Below are 22,995 nucleotides of genomic sequence, written 5' to 3' on the forward strand. Positions count from 1 at the left end.
TTTCATTTCTTGGGTATTTTCTTCTCTTACTTCGTTATGTCGTATCTACAAACCGTATGAATACAAAACCCCATATTCTTTATATATACATACAGCATAAAAAAGGGATGAAAAATAATTCTTTATTGCTTACCTTATCATCATCGCCCTCGCTATCACACTGTACAAATGTTAAGTTATGAAGATAGGAGTGAAGGTAGGCAGCAGTGTATATATGGTGGGCAGACACGCAAGGAGGAAGTTTTGAAAGAAGAGAAAGAGAACAAAAAAAAAATATGTTAAAGATGATGCTCATGTGAATGAATATAAAATAATACTTACGATATATCCTTTTCCTGAACTACATCGACTGCTTGCCTGCTTGTGGGAAAGAAAGAAGTAAATGTTATGAATGAATGTATTCTAGTCTTTTTGCACGCACATACAATTTGCTACGTATGTGATTTGATATAAAAATAGGTAAGTATTAAGTAGATAAGTCATCAAGTGGAGTGTGGATGACTGCGGAGAAGTTTTTTTGTCATAGCTTATCATTCAGTTAAGCTTGGAGATTTTTGAGATTATTAATTTATGGTTGGATTTCGTTATCTTTATTTGATTACGATGAAATTTTTGCAATGTTTTTTGTTATTTTTGGCATCAAAACAATCCAAAATATTACTTGCCATACTTGAGTGCTTGCAAAAGTTCAAAATCATTGGCAGATTATCAAAAATTGTAGCTTACAGTCGATAATAATCTCAATCATCTCCACTCATCACAATGACAAATAATTTCCTTAAAACCTGACAAAACAAGTCACTTACATCACTCAATCGATCTCTCGAACTATCCTGATCACGTTGTGCAACTGATGACGTTGTCAAGCGCTCAGAGGCACGTCCACTGTCATCAGATGTACCAGGATCGTGGTTAAATGCAATATTCTATAGAAAAAGAAAGTAAATAATGAAAGAAAGAAGAGTTAAATAAATGCACGAATGAGCATGCATGAGGTTTTATGTTTTTTGTGAGAAACCGATGAAATGTAATTTAATGCAATACGTATACAAATAGTCGTAGCTATAAAAATTGTAATGTAATGTGAGAAAACCAGTTTTGTTTATTTGTTTCTGAACAAAAAAAAAAGAGAAAAAAAAAAATGGTAATAAAGTTAGAAGAAAAATGACTCTGAGGTACTGACAGAAATATAGATAGCTAAATGCTAATAGCCTTTACACTAAGTAGCACTAAATCCTTCTGCTTCATTACTTTATTGAGTGAGGGTAATGGAAGACCGAATGGTTTCGTCGATGTGAAATGGGATATTAAATGAAAATTAAATGGAGAAATAAACTCAGATGGAGAATCGAACGAGTCTTGTGGGACTTTTTTTTTTTTGTTGTGGTCTGAATTTTTATTGAATGATTATTGCAAACGGAACAGGTAGAATCAATATTTTAGTATGGCAAATACTAATAGATTCGTGTACAACTGTTTATTTTATGCAGGTTGTATCTAAAGTCTATTCCGGAGGTTTTCGATTGCAAAATAATGTTATCGATGGAATTTTAATTGGGCATAATCCATGCATTAAGCAATTGTAATCTGAGCAACTACATGTAATGGAACATAAAATGGATATCGAGGATAATTTGAATGGATGTTAGTAAATGTATTGGTTTTGATGAGACCTAGATGATGTCTATGGTATGGTTTTAGTAATAATTCTAGATTTATTCACTAGTACAGTGGAGATATGCCAAATAATCCAAGCAGGACTTGAATCTACTATAGCCAGATAAATGGGGGATTGGAAAAGCTGAAGTCTGACTTCAAAGCTGACCAAATTTCAAGTGCATACCTTCTCGTGGTATCCTCTCCTATCACAAAACGCCTCGTTATCTACAGAGCTTTGTACCAGGGTATGATTAAAATCATATCCAAACCCTATCTGAACTTGAAATAATAAGTAAGATTGAGCATCTTTGAACCCCATCTACTCCCTAGAATCTTGCCTAAAATCTTAAACTCACCCTGACAACACAAGCCACTTAATTGATCTAAAATCCGACACCAGGATGCCGTGATTCTGGCATGATGCCGGATTTAAACCAAATCATTTTCCTACACACAACAAATTATCCCAAATACAAATTTTTGTCATTGAAATTCATTAATTAAAAATCTCAATTCTCAAAATCCCCCAACTGTTTTCAATAAACTATCCGAAAGTCAAAATGATGAGCATATAAATACTACATTGTAAGTTGAAAAATATGTCCTCAAATCAAAACACAAATTAATGTGAAAGAATTTAAATTTGAAATCTTAACAAGAAATTCTTTTCATTCATAAAAATAAGATTTTTCAAGTGAATTTAACAAATGCGATTTTTTAAACAATTTTGTCATGAGAATTGCCTTCTTAAATAAGTTTAATTAGCATCATTTTCATAAATAAGCTTCAAGATCATCGCAGAGAGGAAACAGAAAAATATTTAAAAAATTCAATCAATTCCGAACAGAAAGAAAATAAAGATATTTTTATAATCTGACATTTTTGTAATAATCTGTTGAAAGACTTTTAAATTTCACATTTTTTATGTCCTCCTTCCGTCACACCAAAAATATCTCGTGTCGATGAAAAATACAAAGTAATTTTTTGTGTTAATTTTCACACAAAAATATTTAAATAATTAAGAACCCACAAAGGTAATTAAAAGAAGTTAAAATTAAATTTTCGGTTATTTCCTTAAAGTCCCCCGCTTGGCATAAATAAACATAAAAAGAAATGAACAACAATAAATGACAATAATAGTACAACAAGAAGTGTCATTTAAAAAAAAGGCGAGTGAGTGAAATGGAAGCATAAAATATAGCACTAATGGGAGGCAATAAAAGAAAGAAGAACTAAAAAAAATATATATTAAGTAAGTACAAAACAGTCAGTGTTATAATCCTCAATATTTACAAGTATTTAATACCCATCTATAGCTATAACGTATATAAGTATTTAAAGGGAAGAGATTAAAAGGTATTAGTAGTAAGAAAAACAGAAAAAAGTTGGAAATTTTTGTTTTGAATGGATTATAGACGCATGTTGTTTTTTTTGGGTAAGAAGTGAACATCTGCAGAATGTTATTTTATGATTTGAATGGGATTTATATGACGAGAGAGACAATTTTTACAGCAGTACTTAAGGATTTTGGTGACAATAAAAATTTTTTAGACTTTTTTGTAGAATATGAGTAAGTAAAGGCAATTGTGACTCAAATAAAATGAAATGTTTATGGTTTGGTTGGTAAAAATGTAATCAAATGTTTTGCTGGTTTAAGGCTTGGATGCTTAAGATTATCATAAAAATTGTAATCGTTTTTGATTCAAAATTGTAAGAAAATTCAGAAAATTGAAATTTTGAATTTGAAAATTGATAATTAATTCTTTAAGCAGAACTAGAAATTCATTATTTTGGAGGCCATACAAAATTCAAGTCGACTTCGAGCTTTGGCTCTTAAATAAATAATTAAATTTACATTGTTATGAGAAGTAATAATGAGTTAAAGAGTGAAAGAGCTTCTGTATTTCACGCTTATTGAAAATAATTATTTCCATGAAAATCGTGTATCCGAAAGAGTTCTTAATTATCATTTCATATAGAATGTCACTTGTGAAGTCTCTTTAACATGTGACTGGGTAAACTGTCTACAATTTGAGTTTAGACTTTAATAAACTCTCAAAATTCGAAATTGATCGAGATATTCCGAAATAGTCTCGATCACAATCCTATCTCAACAATCCATAGTTACTAAGAGTCACACAAGTGTCTACCCCTTGTTAGAAACTGTCAATTGCAAAAAAATTGGTACTTAAACTTTGCAAATGAAGCATTTTAATAGTTTTGTCACGGAATTAGTTGCCATTAAACTAAGTTAAGTGTGATTTTATGTGATATGATGAAATTTTAGACTCTTTACTGCAAAATAAATGTTTTAAAATGTAAATTACTGCAGATTTTACTGTTCTTGGTTAATAAGTTTAGTAGCAAAGCACTAAGGAGATGCGGATTTTGTATTTAATGATCGACTCGGGTCAAGTTGACTCTATGCTAAATTCAAGTTGACTTGAATTGAATCTATTCTGAATTCATGTCGACTTAGCTTGACTCTATGTGCAACTGAAGTCAACTTTACTTAGCTCCATCCTGAATTCAAGTCAACTTGACTCAAATTTATGTCGAATTCAAGTCAACTTGACTTGACTATATGTTCAATTCAAGTCGACTTCAAGCTCTGTTCAGCAATTTGTTCAATTTGAGATTAATAAGAACTCGAAAATTAATCCATGAATGTTCTCCAACCATATCATATCCACAAATGATTAATACAACTCTTCATTACAATCTGACATTCAGTCATATTCATAAATGTAAGTTCTACATTTCCATTATATAAAATAATGCATAATATGCAGTAAGTTCTTTTAAATGAAAGGCAATATAGTAATAAAGATAATGAGACGCTGTCAGTGCAATATCCTTAGTAAGTCTCGTGAGTATCGCGGCATATACGACTCAATACAGACCAACCATGTATATATGTTAAAAGGAATTAAGTAAGATTATATGAGATAGGAAATAAGTCAGTCAGACAGTGAATATTCTTTACATTATTATTATTACTGTAACATAATCTTATTAACACATATTGCATTAAACTAGCATAAAAAAGGTTCTGTAAAAGAAAGGAAAAGAGGATGTTAAATGATATTGAATTAAAACTTACATTTGTTGTGTGTGTTATATGATGATTATTATTCTTATAATTCCATTCACGCTCTCTATCACGTCCATCGCCATGTTCATCTTTTATCTGACCGGTATCGATTTTTGGTAGCTTATCTTCTAACATTATAGTCGTCAATTCTGTTATTGCCGATAATCGTTTTTCGTTACGTTTATTAGCTAATTTAATTGCATACTGTAAATATTTACATTTTTTTTGGATTCGTTCATAAAAAAGAGAGAAAAAAGAGGAAAAAAAAAGAATTTTATTAGATCCATATAATTTAATATTGCTCTATAAAATAAACCCGTGTGTGTATATGTATATTTATTTATTGTATATTTTACTGTGTGTAGATATAAATGTGAATTTTTATGTGATTTTTATGATCCACATTTTCCTCCTCAGCTTGACTTTATCAAAAAAAAAAAAAAAAAAAAAAAATCGAAAGATGTGAGGAAGATTCAGCAAAACGTTTAATGTACATATCAGACTTGCGTCATTTCATTTCGAAAAAATTCGAAATTAGTTCGAAAATATTCGAAATTGATTGCGAAAATTCAAAAATATTTTACCGTTGATATAAATGTAAACAACGAAAAATATTTTTTAAAAATTATCAGTTCTTTTCATGAAATTCCATGAAGTTAAGACTCAAATGATCATTGATATCATTGCTCATTTGAAAGAAAACAGTTACATGCATCAGAATTTGAATAAATATTGATTTTTTGTTTGTAACGTATTTTTTGAATTTAAAAATTTTCAACGGTCATTTACTTTTTAAAAATATAGTTTTCATCCCCGTTTTTTCATTCAAATAATAACGATCAATATTTGAAATGACGCTAGTCTGGTACATATTATGAAATGGTTTCTTATGAATATATATCAATAATTTTTTTCAAAAATATGCTTATGGATGGAATATTTTTTCTCGTAAAGTGAATCCTTGAGGAAAATTGGCATCCATTCAACTAGATTTTTCATTGAATTTTTATTTGAATATTTTTTTTACTAATTTGTATAAATTTTGAATTGCAGAGTTGATGAAAGGAAATGAAAATATTTATTAAGTAAAGCTTCATGTTTATCAAATAACCACAAACCACAGAGTTTATCTTAATTTATTACAACTTGTCGTACACAATAATTAACATTTATGACACAAAAAAATATTGTGAATTTTTCTCATGAGCATTATGAGAATTGGTTTTTGAGGGTCATATCTGTGGCTTGAGACCAAATATGGGATGTTGTGTGTTTTAATATGATTCATGAATCTCTGTTTGTGGCACTTGGTCGTTCGGATTTTCTTGGAATCTAAAATTGCTTATCTAAGCAACAGTCTCTCCTAAGTGGTCCAGAAACCATTAAAACTTGTCATTAAGTAGACAATAACTTGCCCTAACTAGGTAAAACCGATTTTTGTCCACTAAGTTCTTCTAAAATTAGCCTCAGGATACACTCTTCTTTAGCCGCATGCTTAAACATAGCATACATGCATCTAAGTATTAAAACATGTCTGTAGGCTTGCAAACGCAGACCAAGAGCCTTAAACGAACTATACATTGTACCACAAAACTGCAATCATGCATCTAAAATGCAGGAAATGCAAGCCTGAGACTCAAACCAGAATCTGTTCACAAGCACTGTTCACATCCAACAATCGACACCATTTACTAATCCATTAGAAACCAAGAAGAAACCCCCCACAAAAAAATCCCAAATTACAACTTAAAAGCTAATGATCTGAAAATCATTCAAAAAAATATTCATTTCAAACCTACTCAAAACTTAACTTTCAATTCATCAGCCAACAAGTGAAAATCGCAAAACTTAAAAAGTCATTGACTCAATTTCTTTCATGCATGAAATAAATCAATCAATCAACCGTACATATTCACTGCAAAAAAGTAAAAAAAAAAATTGTGACACAAAAGCGATTCCGTGTTGTAATCAAAAATCATATGTAATACGACCACATAATTCTCACAAACGGATAATAAGTAATAAAAATCCATTGATGAAGCAAAACAACAACAACAACTATAGTAAAGTTCAGTAATTTGATCCAAAGATCAACTGCATCGATTGATACTTAAATATTTTTATAGGTAGTGAAATTGAATTTATATCAAATTTCATGAAAACACGTTTTAATCATGAGCCAGTGATTATGGAATTGTGATTTTGAATTTCAAGTAAATTAGGATAGAAAATTATATGTTGTAGTTACATAATAGGTTAATAGTTTAAAGGTGAAAGTTTCAAATTTCTAAGGAATTTTTTTCGATAATCTGCAGTCAAAAAATTTCATACATCATGTTCATGAATGTAAAAGTTTTGTGTGTTAAGTTTGAAATAGTTTGAAATTGGAAGTTATGTGATGTTGTCTGTCAAGTTTTTGAGATTAAACTTTTTAAATGGTTAAGATTATTATGGAAAGTTTTATGATTTCTGAGAATTTTAGTGTTTAGAAGTACGGTTGTAGTTCCTAAATTGTTAATTATGTGGTATTACTAGCAGTTTAACAAGGTTGTGACTTAGACGGTGATCAGAGATGTTCCGAACATTTGCAATACTACATGACGTGCCCTAATTACAAATTCTATTAAATGTAAAGGATTCCAAGTTGCCAACTTGACATAATGATGATAATTAGTTCCTTTTTGATCCACTGTTTATCGTAGGACAAGTTGCCATAGTGAAACTTCGGTTCAATCCATAAAATATGCCATTAGTCGACCGTAAGTCTAGTTATTAACTAGACATTATAGTCAAGGTATGCACTTGGGTATAAGCTGCCAGAACGATGACTATAGCTTTACATTCAGTTAGTAAATAGCACTTATGAGGCCTCATGAGGTATCTAAGAATAGCTTGCATCAATTATGTGTCATTCTACTTCTACCCGACTATCTCATACAAATTCCAATTCTAATTCAATTCCATTCTTAAAAACCATCAAAATCAAAACAAGTCGAAATTCCCTTCAATTTTTATAAATTTTAAAACATTTCCTATAAAACCTTCAAGAATTCCTACAAAATATCTCCAAAAACTTCTTCGTCTTACAGATTATCACACTTAGATACCCAAAAATACATTTTATTGATCCCAAAAAGAAAAAAAAGCCAGTAAAAATTTTTGATTTATAGCACATGGCAGACATCCGCTTGACGAGTAATTCTCACAAAAAAAAGAAACAATTTTCTTCATAAAATTTTCTTAAAGTAATAAGTAGCTTGAGTGATGCAAAACTGACACGAGCTAATCATCAACATGACTTAATAGTCAAACCCACTTAACCAGTTATTGATTTCACGAGTGATGACATGTTGAATTGTCTATAGCACCTTATTTAAAAATATAAGAAAATGTCTGTGAAGTATTCAAGATCATTAAAAGTTAATATCGGCAAGTGCTTATTTCTGTTGAAGGAATTTCAACAATTTTCCGACTAATTCCGATATTTATTTCTATTTTTGTTCAAAAAAAAAAACTAAACATAATTACAGCACGGAACTTGTTTTTGCAAACTTTAAAAGTAAATATTAATTATCAACTAATTCAACAAGCATCAACTTCCTCCAACTCCGACTCGATCCTTCAATTAAAATTCTTTCTTTCTTTTTTCTCGTTCATTCATTCAACTTATAAGTAAAACAAACAAAATATCATCATGAAGAAATCTTTCAATATTCTTGCAGTGTAAACAACTAAAGAAATAAAGTAACAAGAAAAGAGGGAGAGCAAAAAAAAAAATGAAGCAATTGAGGAAGATATAGCAAGAAAAACTAAAAATATACAAAAAAGTAAAAATACTAAAAAAGAAAAATTCATTTCATCCACATGAACATCACGTATCGTTTTCCGTTACGGAAGAAGTAAAAAATATAAAAAAAAAAAAGTTTTTCATTCCAATTTTTTTTTGCTTGATCTTCTTCCTCTATTGAAGACTAAACAACTATAGAGGGAGATAGAACAGCCCTTGGGGGAACATTTTGTAGTAGATTAAGGAATTGTCATTTGAGAGGCTTCTTGTTTTGGTGGATTTTCGAGGATGTTTTTGAGTATTTGTCTTGAAACACTTTAGGAAATTTTGAAAGAATTTTTGAAATCTAGTAAATACTCTTAAACTTGAGGAATTCAGCATTACTTGAGTCATTCATAAATGCAAAAGGCTCTGTCAAGGTTCTGTCTCGGTTATATTCCCAATTGAGATATATTCAAATGTTGCTAAATTACATTTAGAGCCAAAAGCGATGAAACTGCATCAGTGGCCTAAATGGTAGAGCATTTGATTTACGTGCTAAAGGTTCTGGATTCTATTCCAGTTCCATGTCTAATTTCAGAAGATCATTCTCCACTTAATCGTTATAGTTACGAAGCTCGTAAAACGTTCTGGCTTGTTCACTGCGTGCAGTTTTGAGGTCTAGGGAAGGATATTCTGCTATCTGAATGATTTTCTTAGTGGATTATTGGGTACATGAATTCTAGTTAGGTTCAATAGGTGGAGTAAACAGCTCATGAAGTCTTACAACGTACTCGAGTACAGAGCTTCTAGATTAAATTATGGCTGAAAGGTTCTAATAAGATTGGCTCAAAAATGACTCAAGATTGACTGAATATTGACTCAAGATTAATTTAAGATTCTTAAGTTAAACTTGAGATTCTTAATCCAATCCAGAGATTCTTAAGTCAAAAGTACTACAGCTAACAAAAGTACCATTTTCGAACCAAAAACCCAAATGTTCCGAACCAATATCCCCCAAAGTCAAAAATCTACGACACCGAAGAAATTCTAACAAAATTCCCCCCAAAGGGAAATAAAAAGAAAATGTAATAAAATAAAGGAAGAAATAGAGAGCAGCAAAAAAAAAGCATCAAGAAAAGCCGATTGAGGGTGGAATGGAAAATTGTATAATGTTATCGGATATGGAGATTTTCAGGTTTTTAGCCTAGCGATAATATCAATATCTTTCCATCTCTTTTCTTTAACATCATTTTGTGTGTACAATTTTCTCCTGTCAGATATTACCGTACACATACAATAACAACAGCATTTACGAAATTGGCAGCAACAAAAAAGAAAAGAGAAATGGAAGCAGATTTAGCAAGAAATAAATGTGTGATATTGTTGTTTTAAGGATGATTTGAGCGCTTTGAAGTTTTCAGATATTGGAATAAAGGAAATGAATGTCGATGTCATGAGATAAGTTTGTCTATAGACTTTGTTTTATGTCAAAACTTTTTTTGATCTTTTAATACAAAGTGACTAAATGATTTTAAGCAAATTGTTGAGGCTGTATATTTAGGACTATCCCAAACAGTTTAAAAATTGACAATAATTGACTGATTTGAATCACAAATTCCATTAATATCCGACAAAATGCCTACGGATTCTCATCTCATCACCCAATATAACGTGCGTCACAGCAAGACGCAGGAATAAAAAGAAATCGAAGTAGAATTTATTGAAGAACAGCATCAATGTTAAGAAGGTATACAAAAAAAATAGAATAGGAGAAAAAAAACAGATTGAATGTAAGTAAGTAGGAGTGAATTTACACAAGGATTTAAGGAGAAGAAAATTATTCCCTTATTGACTGTGAAAAGGATAATGCGAGACAAGCCAAGCCTAAATAAAAAGAAGAACTTAACTTCCACATTCGGTGATGAGAAATTCTTCAGCATACAGATATTTTGGATTTTTTGGGGAATAAAGTAAGTGAATAAATAAGTAAGGAAGATGAGATTGAAATATCAGTTGCTGTAGTTACATACAGCATACACAATATTATCTCATCTCGTTGGCTTCACTCAATACCATTTCCCTCGATTCAATTTTAAATTATTAAAATTAATTGAAGTGAATTTTGAACAACAACAATTTTGCGGAGTTATTATCTGATAAATGTGAGATAATATGAAACAGATTATTAAGCAGATTTGATTATATTGTTTGGGTAAAATGCGAAATGAAAGCATAAAATCGAGCATGTACGTTATGGTTATAAAGGAATTACTAGGAAATGATTGTAGATATATTGCGTTACATTTACACAAATAATCTCATGTAATTTGATCGAAAATGAACGGAAGGCTAAGAATTGAAATATTAATTGAATTAATTATGAGGCTGTGTAACGATTTTGGGGTTTGATTTGGGATATTACGCTTATTTGGGTTATTCGATAATGTTTTGCTTGTAAATAATTTGGTGATGTTGTGATTTGTCTGTCTTTCAGTGGACATTAAGGATTGATTTGGATGTAAAGGGATTTTGTTAGGGTAAGAAGCAGTTGTCTGTAGATTGAGTGATTGAACAAGAGACTTGATAAGTGTCACTGACTTTTCTTAATGGACATGGGTTCAAATCCTTACAGAAAACATGGATAAGATCATTAAAAAAGGTTATCACACCTTTCTAAAAACATAGACTGTCTAGAGCATCCCTCAAGCAAAGTTATGGACAGCTTTTTAACCTAGTAGCTCCTTCTACCATTCCCTACATCTTCCAATCAATGTTAAAACTGTTCTAATTCGAGTTTGGCCAAAACAGCTTCAGTTATATCGTAAAATTCATCCAAGGCTTGAAGTCCTGCAGATTTGAACGAAACCTAGTTCTAAATCAAGCCTTCTAGACTCTCTATAGACACAAACCCCTGCAAAATTCAAGTGACTTCTTAATTTTGGTTAAAAATCCTCTCAAAAGTCATCACATCACATGATGCTGAGTCTCATCATCCTAGTATTTAAATATTTATCACAAAATTAAATCTCATGCCTCCAAAATTCAATTATTCTCACGACAATAAATCCCCTCATAACGTAAATATTAAGGAGATAATTTTAGTCAATACTGTACGTCATCGACAAAAAAAATTCCTTAATTAAAAATCTATACTGATTATAATCCCATCTGTAATCTTCAGCTAGTAAAGATTCACATTTAATTAATTTTTATGACCAAAAATATACACGTTCCGACTAAACCACAAGATCCCATTCATTTACTTCTTCTTGTTGTTTAACATTTTAAAGGCGCAAATTTGCTAAAGCCATATGTATGTATGTAAATCGCTGTTCCATAATTTACGGAACGTGAAAACGTGCAAAAAATTAAGCACCTTTGTCTTTCTTCCAATGAACATTACTATTGTGGACTTAAACATTATTTTTTTTTTTTAAATGAGAAGTCACCATGACAAATCCACAGTGCCAACGACATGATAAACTTCCTAATTAAACAAAAAATTGGCTGATAATTATAATGCTGACATGACCCAATTTCCCATTTACATTACAGTAGACATTTTCTCGCATGGATACGGCTTTCTTTTCATCGTGTACGTTTAATTTTTATACTTTTTTTGTTTTCATCAGCATTTTTACAATATGTAATTTTCAGTGATGAGTCGATGATGAGTAAAGTTGATAAATTTCGCAGAATAAGTTTCAATCAGGAGTCATAATTAAATTATCACAGGCTGACTGTCGGAGCTTTGTGTGGAGGAAAATTTGCAAGTTTAATCATTTTGTTGAGTAAATCTTGATTTATTGAAAGTTTACGTTTAGGATTAAACAGAAATGAGAGATGAGGGATTATAATTCATCTACTTTAGTAATTAGAGGTTAGTTTCTGGTATGTTCTATTCTAATAAGAGAGTTATGACTCATATTTGCAATTAAAAGGGATTAGCTTGTCTAATTGATGCCTCATCCTCACATAAACTAGTGTATCCATCTAAAGAGAGTTAGAGAAGGGATTAATATCCTGATAGTTCATCACAGACTGCTCTTAAGAGTTTGCGACCAACAAAGGCCAATTTAAAAGTATTTCAAGTGAGTCAAGAGCCCTTTGAAAGCCTGAACATCAAGAACACTCGAACAATATCCATAGTTCACAATTTTGACATCATAATCATTAATACCGAGCAATACAATGCGGCAAACCATATATCGCCTAAAAATGGATCGAAATGCACCATCACGGTACTGTCTGGGTAACTTCGTATCCGACAGTTAGAACAGCGATGCAGCAATGCAATAGCGAACATGGTGTACCATTCAATAAAGATTCCATCAAAATACAACAAGAAAAAGCGTTTCCAACATTCCCAAGACTACAGACATTTCCCACTCACATTATTTTACTCCATCGGTTTCTGCAATATCACAAATTATCCCCTCCGGTGACTGAGTATTAAAAAGAAAAATATTATATTACATTCGAATATCAACAGTGCTCTTTTAAGTACTTAATCTCATGTTTAATGTTTAATTTTCATTATTACATTCAATTTATAATAAATGAAATCGATAAATAGAAAATTATTATGTTATTTATAAGACATTTATGGTCAACTTAAGCGCCTGAATTATTTACACCGACAAGATGGCGATGATATTGTCAGACACAAGCTCATTGAGATATTATGCAACAGTAAAAAAATCAGATCAAAATCACTCTAAAGGAATGAGCAAAGCAAAGCACGTCCATTGACTACAATGTCTATAACGTTATTTAAATTTGATTTCTTATGATAACAATAATTATGAAGTCAGTTCGTCGAAAGCATTATTCTCGTCGATTACTTCTTTTAAGCGGTTGTAAGTAGTAAGTAAGTACCACACGAGAATGTAACATGCATCACATTACACTACATACCGCATTCATCTCTTTTATATATTTTTTTTTTCTCTGTTCTTTTCATCTTTTATTCTATCCACAATACATCAACTTACATGTGGTCTCTTTTTTTTGTGTTTCTTTATTTTCTACCATTCGCTCTGCCAGCCTCATCTATTGTTTTGTTTATATGCCTTATGTATGTATTTATTATTTTACATCAACATTCATTTGATGTGCAATTATATCTCCTCATCTGGAGCCTCTTCTATAGAATTTTTTTGTTTCTTCTTTTTTTAACTCGATTCTTTTTTTCATTTTAAGAACAAAAAATGTACGGCAGTAATGAACGTTTAGATGATGGAATTAGTTGGGATTGTGTGTGATGTGAGGCGCATTTTTTGGATGCAATTGAGGAGAATAGGCAATTTGGAAGTCGTGGAAAGATGGAATCTGTGGTTTTGAATCAATTTATAGACTAGAGCTCGAATCAACTCAGACTTTGTATTTATAATTCATCTTGGGTCGGCTTGACTTCATGTAAAATCGAATATACTTCGAGCTCTAATACAGGGCAATGGCACGGATACTATGACAGAATATGATACACAAGCGATACGTTTAGGAGATGAAATGGGCGTTAATATTGCTTCAAAATTTAGGCTACTTCCATTTCGTGTTAAAAAGAGATTTAGCGGAGTCTTTAAAGTTCCGTGACTTCTTAATTTGTATCAATTGAGTTGAGATGGACCAGAAACATGAGACAGAGTTTTACATAAGCTTGATTCCTAAAGGCCGACACTTCAAAGTATTTACTTCAATAACTAAGTGAATTTAAGATTCTTATTGCTCTATTGAATGCTACATAGCCTATAAAAACTAAGTTAGACTATAATCTGTCTCCTTTAGACTTCCCTAGTCAGCCACCCACCCAATAACATCCATAACCCAATCCCACAACTAAAATCACATCCACAAATCATCCGACGATACAAAAGGAGGTAGACATAGCCATACATATGAGAATTATCTTTCAATTTTCGATTCCGAACAGACGTTAGAGGCAAATGAACGGCTTTACAGTTACAAAAAAAAATCCATTGCCTCGCAACTTGACTTTACTATCGGGTTTAGTCCACCCGAAATAAAAAAAAATACTCAGCAGAGATTTATTTGTGCAAAGTTTACAGAAAAATGAAATGAAATGAAAAAAAAAAACTTTTTTTTTTGCCATTTTTACGGGAATGACAGAGGAGACTTAATAAATTTTTTTTCATTCCCTTACAAATGTTGCTGATTTGCTTACAATTTTTTTTTTGTTGCTATTCCAATTTTTTTTTTCTTCATTCTGTCTGTTTTGTCGGTTATTTTATTTTTCCCAACTGCCTTTTTTTATTGTTACGTATACAGTTTTTTTTTCTTCATTCTTTGCTTCTTTTTTTCCTCTCCTTCTGTAATAATAGCCACCACAAAGTAAGTAAAGTACTTACTTCTTGTTGTGTATAAATATAGAAGTCTCATTTCATGAAAAAAAATGAAAAAGAATGAAGGAAGGAAAAGAAAAAAATGAATTGAAAATGAGAGGAACTGTGAAGGATATAAGAAACTTGAGTGGCGAAAATAAGAAGAAAAGAATGAAATTTTTGCCTCGTTTTTAACATGTTAATTGAGGAAGGGGAGGCATGTGCCGGTAGAATTTTTCATTTTGTCGGAGATTGAGTATTTGCTGGTAATTGAGAATGTTTGAGGGGATGAGATGTAAGAATGCTGGTTTATGCGGGGTTCAATATGATTTCTTTCTGCTATAATGACTATAATGACTATAAAGTCATTATATCCGACAAAAATGATTCATACTGATTTATCCTCAAACCCTAAAATTCTAGCATATACCATAAGAATGCAACAGCCCCATCTCCACCATCCCAACACACATAAAAACTTTTTTCAAACATTGTTTTGCACCATAAAGCTTCTCCCCAACAATTCCATTAACTTTATGCGGTTTCAGCGCATCTGTTGATTTATTTGAAAATTCCAAAGAAAATATTTCCGGATCATAAAAATGCGCCATTGAAGCTTAATTGGATGTCGTTTTCCAACGATCTAAAACCTTCAGGCAGTTTACAGAAAAGAAACTTATATCTCAAACTTTTATGGCATTTTTAAGGAAATGTTACTTTATGTAAATTTTTTCAAATTACTTTTTTTTATATAAATTTGAAATTTTAAAAATGATGGATGTTGATTGAGAATCAGATACGATTTATTTGATGAATTCCTTGCATGTAAATGACTTTTTAATCTTTTTCGAAAATTTGACATGCTTTAAAAGTTTAATTAAATTGAAAAGAATTAAAAAGTTGTTCATTAAGTAGTTCAAAAGTGAATTCATGTCGAAATTTGTGCTTGTAAGATGAGTAATTGGATGAATTATTCACGCCTGGTAGAAAATTGCTGTTCAACTTCAAAAAAAGAAAAATAATTTGGATAATTACAGCGCATTTTATTGATTCAAATTGACTTAACTGACATCAATTGAGCGATAAATTGTCCATTTTGATTCAATTTTGAATGCAAACAAAGCACACACACATCAATTATTATTGTCTATTGTTTGACCTATCATCAACAGCAACAATACACAACAAAATCTGATTTATATTACAAACATAATAAAGCACACGTGGACAAAAACAAATTGATATAATAATCCTATTAATTTCAATCATAAACAAATATAATCATTAAAATCCTCATTATCTTGTTCAACTAAATGGGTTTCTATAGAAATGCTTCACATTAGACAAAAAAAAATCAAATTTCCAATTAGTAAAGTTAGTAACTCTCTACTTTTTACCTTATCAACAAAAATATTTGACCCTCGATATCGATATCAATATCAATTTTCATGTCTTAATGATATCACACATATTTTTCAGTTATCTTAATCAACTTTAATCCCATAGGTAAGATGAAATAAACGTTTTAATCACATATTGATATTAATTTCTGGTATTGGAATAGATATCTTTTAGGATATCAGTTAATATCGCAATATTAATCCCTTTTGGCTTTTCTTATAAATCCATAAATATATACACAGAGCTATGTGACGTATGCTGGTGATTTGCGAGATTTTGGTATCTAGATCAACAGATAAGGATTGGATAGAAGCAAAAGTAAGTAGATAATTCTTGTGCATTTCTATATTTAGATTAGGTTTCAATTCTGAGCTGGAGTCTAGACTTTAGAATGTGGATTTGTGAGGTTAAGTTACTGGCTTTTAGTCAATGCATCAATTTTCAAATAATTGGGCATACTAAAAGGAGGAATTCGTTGGCTTTTATCTTATCATTTCAAATACTAAATTGGGAATTAAGCTTGGAGTGTAATGATGATTTAAAGCTTTGTGTAATTACTCAGCTACACAAAATCACCTATATGCTTGGTTTTTATGACTCATAATTTGTTCAGAGAAATTTTGGAAGGAAGATGTCGATAGAGACAGTATTGTTCTTGGTATTGGAAATTGAGAGACGGATGCCAGCTATAGAATCATTTTTAGGAGCCATCTGAGGTAGGTTATGGATAAAAATTGATCTTTACGGCCAGTGAAGCAAGTAAGCAGTCATAATATGTATCTTATGTTTGTAACTGAGTAATGACAGCCTGTCTAGCAACTCTAGATGCATTGAGGACTTCATCTCATCCAAAAAATCACTCCAATTTCCAAAAGTCCTCCCCATTATTCACATATATCAACATCAACTACCCTCAATGTTGATACAATTGAAATCAAAACATATCCAGACATTTCAAAAAAAATCCTAAAATCCTTTAATGCAATTATTTCCATTCGTTAACAATCGAATTATCTAATTTGACATTTTAGAGACTTGACAGTACCGAAATTGAAATCGTATCAAAATTTTAAAATGTCATTTTCAATCTAAAAAGCTCATTAAGAGCATTTAGCAGCACAAAAAAAAGAGATTTAAAAGTTTTTTTTTTAAAAATGTCAAAGTGACAACTTCAATTTACATAATCACCATTAAAGCTGCTTAAAAATTCATTCAACTCAAGTCGTACATAATAAGGATAAATGCCAAGATTTCATATTGAAATATCCTTGATGTGTAAAGAGCCTTGAAATAATTAAATTTTTTATGACTTAATGTTTGGTATTTATAATGATTGTGGGTTATTAAATCAATAAACATGAAGAGTCTATTGGCAGTAAAAAAAAATATTCTTATCATGGCATAAATTAAATTTTTTTATCTTTTTTTTCCGACGTAATATTTGTTTTTCATAATTAACCTGAAGTTTATTTCTAGAATGTCATGTCTTTTTTGGATGTAAGGTAAGGTTGTAAAAGGAATCAATAAATTATGAAAGGAAGTTTTTCTTTTTGTGGCTTAAAATGTTCCTTTAATTATTTTTTAAGTGCTTGAAAATTTGTTAATAATTTGAAATGTAATTTGGGATTGAATTAAGGATCGATCGAATATTTAGGAACAATTGTGAATGAATTGAATTTTTGAATTATTTAGTTGAACTGGTTGCAATTAGTCGACATTCTGTCTAATTATAAACTTGACATTTTATGGTAAGTTCCAAAAATATTAAGTTTGTTATTATGAATTAAATTTGTTAATTAATCAAAAATTTATTATTCTTTCGTTTGTTAGCGGATTTAGCCTGAATAGCACAAGTTGGAGTCACACTGGTCTGGTGTCTGGCAGATTTTGAATTGATTAATCGTCTTGGACTCATTGGATAGAAAAATGCTCGTCCAATCCCACCCTGTTTCACTCAGAGAATTTATAATGTCACTTAACATTCCAAAAAATACTTGCAATTCATCCCTTTTAAACCTACAATTCATCCCTGAAAAAGCAGAAGTTTTCGAAGGATAGAGCGGGCTTCAGATATTCTCTTCCCGCGGCCATCGACCCACGTGCACCCCAGCAAAGGAAATAAATTAAACGACAGTTCATCCCTATTTGTAACACCTGCCTACCTTTTGATAAAACTGTTTCTTATAAATTTTAAACTTTTTAATCTTCAATTTCATTAAATTCCCTAAATATCTTCAGCTTGAGCTTAAAAAACAGACTAAAAATGTGTTCAATTTGTATCCCCATTTTATAGACATTTACCCAACATTTACCAATATGATTTCAACTGGAATTGTTCCCCGTCAAGCATGACAGTAAAAATATTAATTTATTCGCCATAATTGGGTCATTTGGTATTTAAAGGATTTTTAAGATTCCTTAAAAATTAGAAAAGCTTCATGTTTACTACTTAAAAAAATTTATTTAAAGCTAAATTGAGCTGAGCCGACAAACAATCTGTCAAGTGACATAAAATGTGACATATAATAATATAAAAATAGATCTTTGGAGTTAAAAATATCAGCGAAAATTGAATTTCAAAGAATTCAGTCATTAACACCTTGTTGTGATCTAATCACTTAAATAAACGAGACATATTGTCGCAAAATTACCGCATCTATAAATAGCCATTCTCAATTTATTTTTAAGCTGTATAAGTACCAAAATGATAATGATCTTAAAAATTAACAAGTGCTATAGAAACTTGATTTTGTTTTGACTATTTGCTCAAGCAGAAGAACTAGTTGTTTGGATTCGACAAACATATCTGGTAAATAAATAATGGAAAATTTTTTTTCCACACTGTCGTGAAAAATTAATTAGAGACATTTTCTTGTCCGTTGATGAGTAATGTGCTTGTAAATATAAAGCATATAATGATATGTATTAATTATTCATGCTGCAAACGTGGAACTTATGTGGCTTTGAAGTCTGGGATAGATTATCAATTTCTATGGGGGCTATGTCTTTGACTAAATGCTATCTAAATGACCAGATCCTTAATTGTCGAATTTAAACAAGTTTCAAGGAATTGACATTTCAGTAAGGAAGTTCAAATCAGCTTAAATTTTAGAAAAACCAGGACGTGATTAATTTAACAAAATTTAAATATTTATGGAATGTTTAGTTAATTAATAATCAAGCTACTTGTTCTTTGTTTGGAATCAATATCCACCGGAAGTTGACCACCAAAAAAAAGCATAACTAAACTTGAAATGTCATTATTAGTTTTCATGATGACAACATGCTATGTAATTTGATAATTAATTGAATGAACAAGAAGGAGGTTCATTAATTAAATGTGAATTTAATTTCTGAATTTTAAAGCTTGACATGACAAAATACTCCCTTGAGTGATGCTATCAATATAAATTAGGTTCTATAAATATAATATAAATCTATGTTGATTGAGTAGATATTTTATGGATATGTGGTAAGATTGTTAAGGTACATCATGTGAAGGAGAGCTTCTTATTCTCGAATTGGGTCACATCAGGGGTGAAGTCAGAGTCAAGGACAGGACGAAGGGTCGGTGCTTTTAAGTATGAAACCTTAAAAATTTTGTTGAAGTTTTTGGATCATTTCCTCGAAAAACCTTAACTTGACGTTAGAAATTTTCCAAAAAGGAATTCGACCTCAAACCTTCCCATTGCTCCTGAATATGGATCTGCTACCCATTCCTAACTCTTATTCATTAAACTACATCAGCAATTCAAGCTCAACGCTGAAAATCCATTATTTTATCCCTAATTTTAAAGTTCTAAAAGTCACCAAAGTTGCAAGAAGTTCCTAAACTGTATATAAACAATTCAATGATGACGAGACAGCACAAAGGTTCATTTTGTTATCAATTTGCAGCTAAGAGACCGTGGGATTCCGCTTACAACCGATTAAATTTCATTTCATGACGAGAATTTTATTTTTATGTCATCTGCATGTAAATTTGAGTTTTTTTATGCTACAAAGTATAAAATTCTATTTCGAAACTTTCAATATTTTTCATGCTTGAGGTTACAATTTTCCAGAAAAATGAGCCCATTTAATGAAAACTCATTTTCATATCGTGTGACAATCGAACAAAATAAAAAAGTTTTTCAAGGCAAAAACCAAAAAATGAATTATTCAGGCCAATTTATTTTCGGTAGCATTCCTTTACACCTAAACACTCAAGGAACGTTTTTTGTCGATTGTGGGGAAATTTGAGGAAAAACTTTTTTTTTATTGTTTATGCTTCTGAAGGGCTTTTCTGTCTGATTTGTTGTAATCGATTTCACGTGTTTTGATTTCTGTGTCCATAATTACAGATAGTATCAGGCATTGTATGGTAGAGATTTAGGATATTTGATAAGGAAATGGATATTTGATGAGTCAATTCATTATCCTTGTCATTTAACTTATTAGATTAATGACAAAAAAGGTGATAAATGATTTATTTTCTTAGGATATGTTTGGGGATTGTGTAGCAGTGGATATTGCTGTTTTAGGGACTTCTATTGACTTGGTCATGATAAGAAATAGATCAAATTAAGTTACAATCCCTACAAATCTGATTCCTCAAAGTTCAAACTAAAGAAATGTCCAAATATCCTCAAAATCCTATCCACAAGTCAAATGCTCAATGCCTCACCATTCCAATTAACTTTACAATCTTGTTATAAGAAAAATCATCACACAAAATTTCATCGTACAATCATTTCCAACAAAAGAAGCACAAAAAAAAAATTGAATTTCTCATTTTCATCCCCCAAAAAAAGGGAAAAGAAGGAAAAATCTGATAAAGATTGAATGAAAATCACACAAAAAAAAAGTAGGAAAAGTTGTTGACGTTTCCCATTCCATTCCAATTTAGGAATCCCATCAAAAAAATTGAACAATAACAAAAAAAAAGTGCGAAGATGGAGAAGAAGAAGGCACAAAAAAGACGAAGTGTAATGACAGACAAGCCAAATCTCCTATATTTTCCTTTAACATGTATCAACTCGGTGTTGAAAAGTCAGTAAAAATTGCTCTTTTTTTGTAAGTAAATGAAAATACTCTACAAGTCCTTGATGCCAGAGAACGAGAAAAAAGAGAAGAGAAGAAGTGAGAAAAAAGGATGAAAAGAAATAAAGTTTTCCCACATCAAACGTTTTTTTCACTTTTCGAGTGAACAAATTTTCACAATAGATGTAATATATGTGAAGGTGGTGTGAATGGTTGTGGATGCAAGTTTGATGAGATTTTGTTTCATAATGAATTCTAGGGGTGGCAAGGAATATTGAAATTGTTTGAGTTTTAACAAAGTTTAATGGAATCTTTTTTGAGGCTAGGCGTCAATAAAGGGGCTTTTAAAGGTATGATGATGTGGAATCTTGTCTTGTACGCAGTTCCTGACTTAGTCTAACAGTATTTTGTGTTAAGAGAGCTTTGTTTAAGCTATATAATGAGACTGAGGCAAGCATGACTCTGTTCTGACTGTTTGAACTGCTCTTGGAAAGCTTCACACACTTATAGCTCTTTACAGAATCTTTATGAGCTCCAACTATGTATGGCTTATAAATAGCTGCTATAAATGGAGCCGTGCATCACTTGATGGTCAGATATAACTTACAACAGCATATTAACGAATTTTATGCAAATATCCATCATATTTTTAATATCCCAGATTTTGATATTTATGCAATAACAGGACTCAATGCCGGTATCACATACATTTCTTAGCAATAAAAAGGTCCCTATACCCAACAGAGGCACCCACCTCAACCTGTAGATCCCCCAAACTAATACATATACACGGGTTTATCAAAAATAGTCAAAATATCAACAAAATTGCATCACTTACCTCTAAATCCTCATAACTTTTAAATGATAAAATTGCAAATCCATCTACAACATCTTCCTCAAGTATTGGAGATGGCTCCTTAAATATATTCGCTTTTTTGCGTCTCTGGGGTGGTCTGATGGGCTTCTTTGAATCTTCATCAGCACTATCACCATCGACAATGCCAACCCCATCCGCATCTTTATCTCGCTCAGCTTGCATACGTTGTGCTCTCTCCCGTCTCTTATTTCGCTGTTTACTTTGCTTCACATCAATTTCCATGATGATGACTTCTCACCCCTTCTTCTTTCATCCATCCACACATCTTCCTTATATTTTTACTTTTATATATTTATATATATTTTTATTTATATTTATGCTAGATTATTATATGTATATGCAGCTATAATACACAAGAAAAACACTCTTTACTTTTTTTAAATTCCTTTTTTCCTATCCACTTAATACTTTTTTTATTTCCTTATTTACTACATTAAGTTGAGGAATAAGTTGAGACGAGATGTGTGTGAGACGACGACGATGGAAGTCTTGTTGGGGATGAATTTTTACTTCCCTTTTTAACTTTATTCCTTATATTGTGGGTGATGATGATGCTCTCCTCTATTGTAAGGAAATTGCTTTGAATATAATCTTGATGAATGTACACATATACTCGACTGTGTATAGAACTAAATGATGATGATGATGATGTGTTGTGGGTGAGCGAGATGACGATGCTGTTTTTTTATTTTCACGCACCACAAGGAATTTTCTTTTTTTTTGGTTCCTTTTGAAGATTTTTTTCTTTCACTTTTTTTAAGTACACATTCACAGAATTGAATTGAGTTATTTAAGAAGAAAAATGAATAAATTTACACGAAAAATAACACAG

The 22,995-nt window shown here is 31.0% G+C and overlaps 1 protein-coding gene across 4 annotated transcripts in view; it reads right to left on the reverse strand.

Annotated features, from left to right (window-relative positions):
• tay (tay bridge) overlaps positions 1–22,964 on the reverse strand; it is a 79,812-nt gene extending 56,848 nt beyond the window's left edge. For 3 of the 4 annotated variants that reach the window (XM_070640724.1, XM_070640723.1, XM_070640722.1), the window contains exons 1-5: positions 22,125–22,964; positions 4,763–4,957; positions 807–926; positions 322–357; positions 134–160 (exon numbers count right to left, since the gene is read on the reverse strand). In XM_070640724.1, coding sequence (XP_070496825.1) covers positions 134–160; positions 322–357; positions 807–926; positions 4,763–4,957; positions 22,125–22,385 — 639 coding nt within the window. In that variant the 5' untranslated portion in view covers positions 22,386–22,964. The remainder of the gene's footprint in view (positions 1–133; positions 161–321; positions 358–806; positions 927–4,762; positions 4,958–22,124) is intronic. The other variant, XM_070640725.1, reaches the window with a different exon arrangement.
• Between the last annotated feature and the right edge of the window lie 31 nt (positions 22,965–22,995).

Source organism: Chironomus tepperi, unplaced genomic scaffold, assembly GCF_022539635.2.
Source record: "Chironomus tepperi strain 1889 unplaced genomic scaffold, CSIRO-AGI_Ctep_v1 contig_221, whole genome shotgun sequence".
Lineage (NCBI taxonomy): Eukaryota > Metazoa > Arthropoda > Insecta > Diptera > Chironomidae > Chironomus > Chironomus tepperi.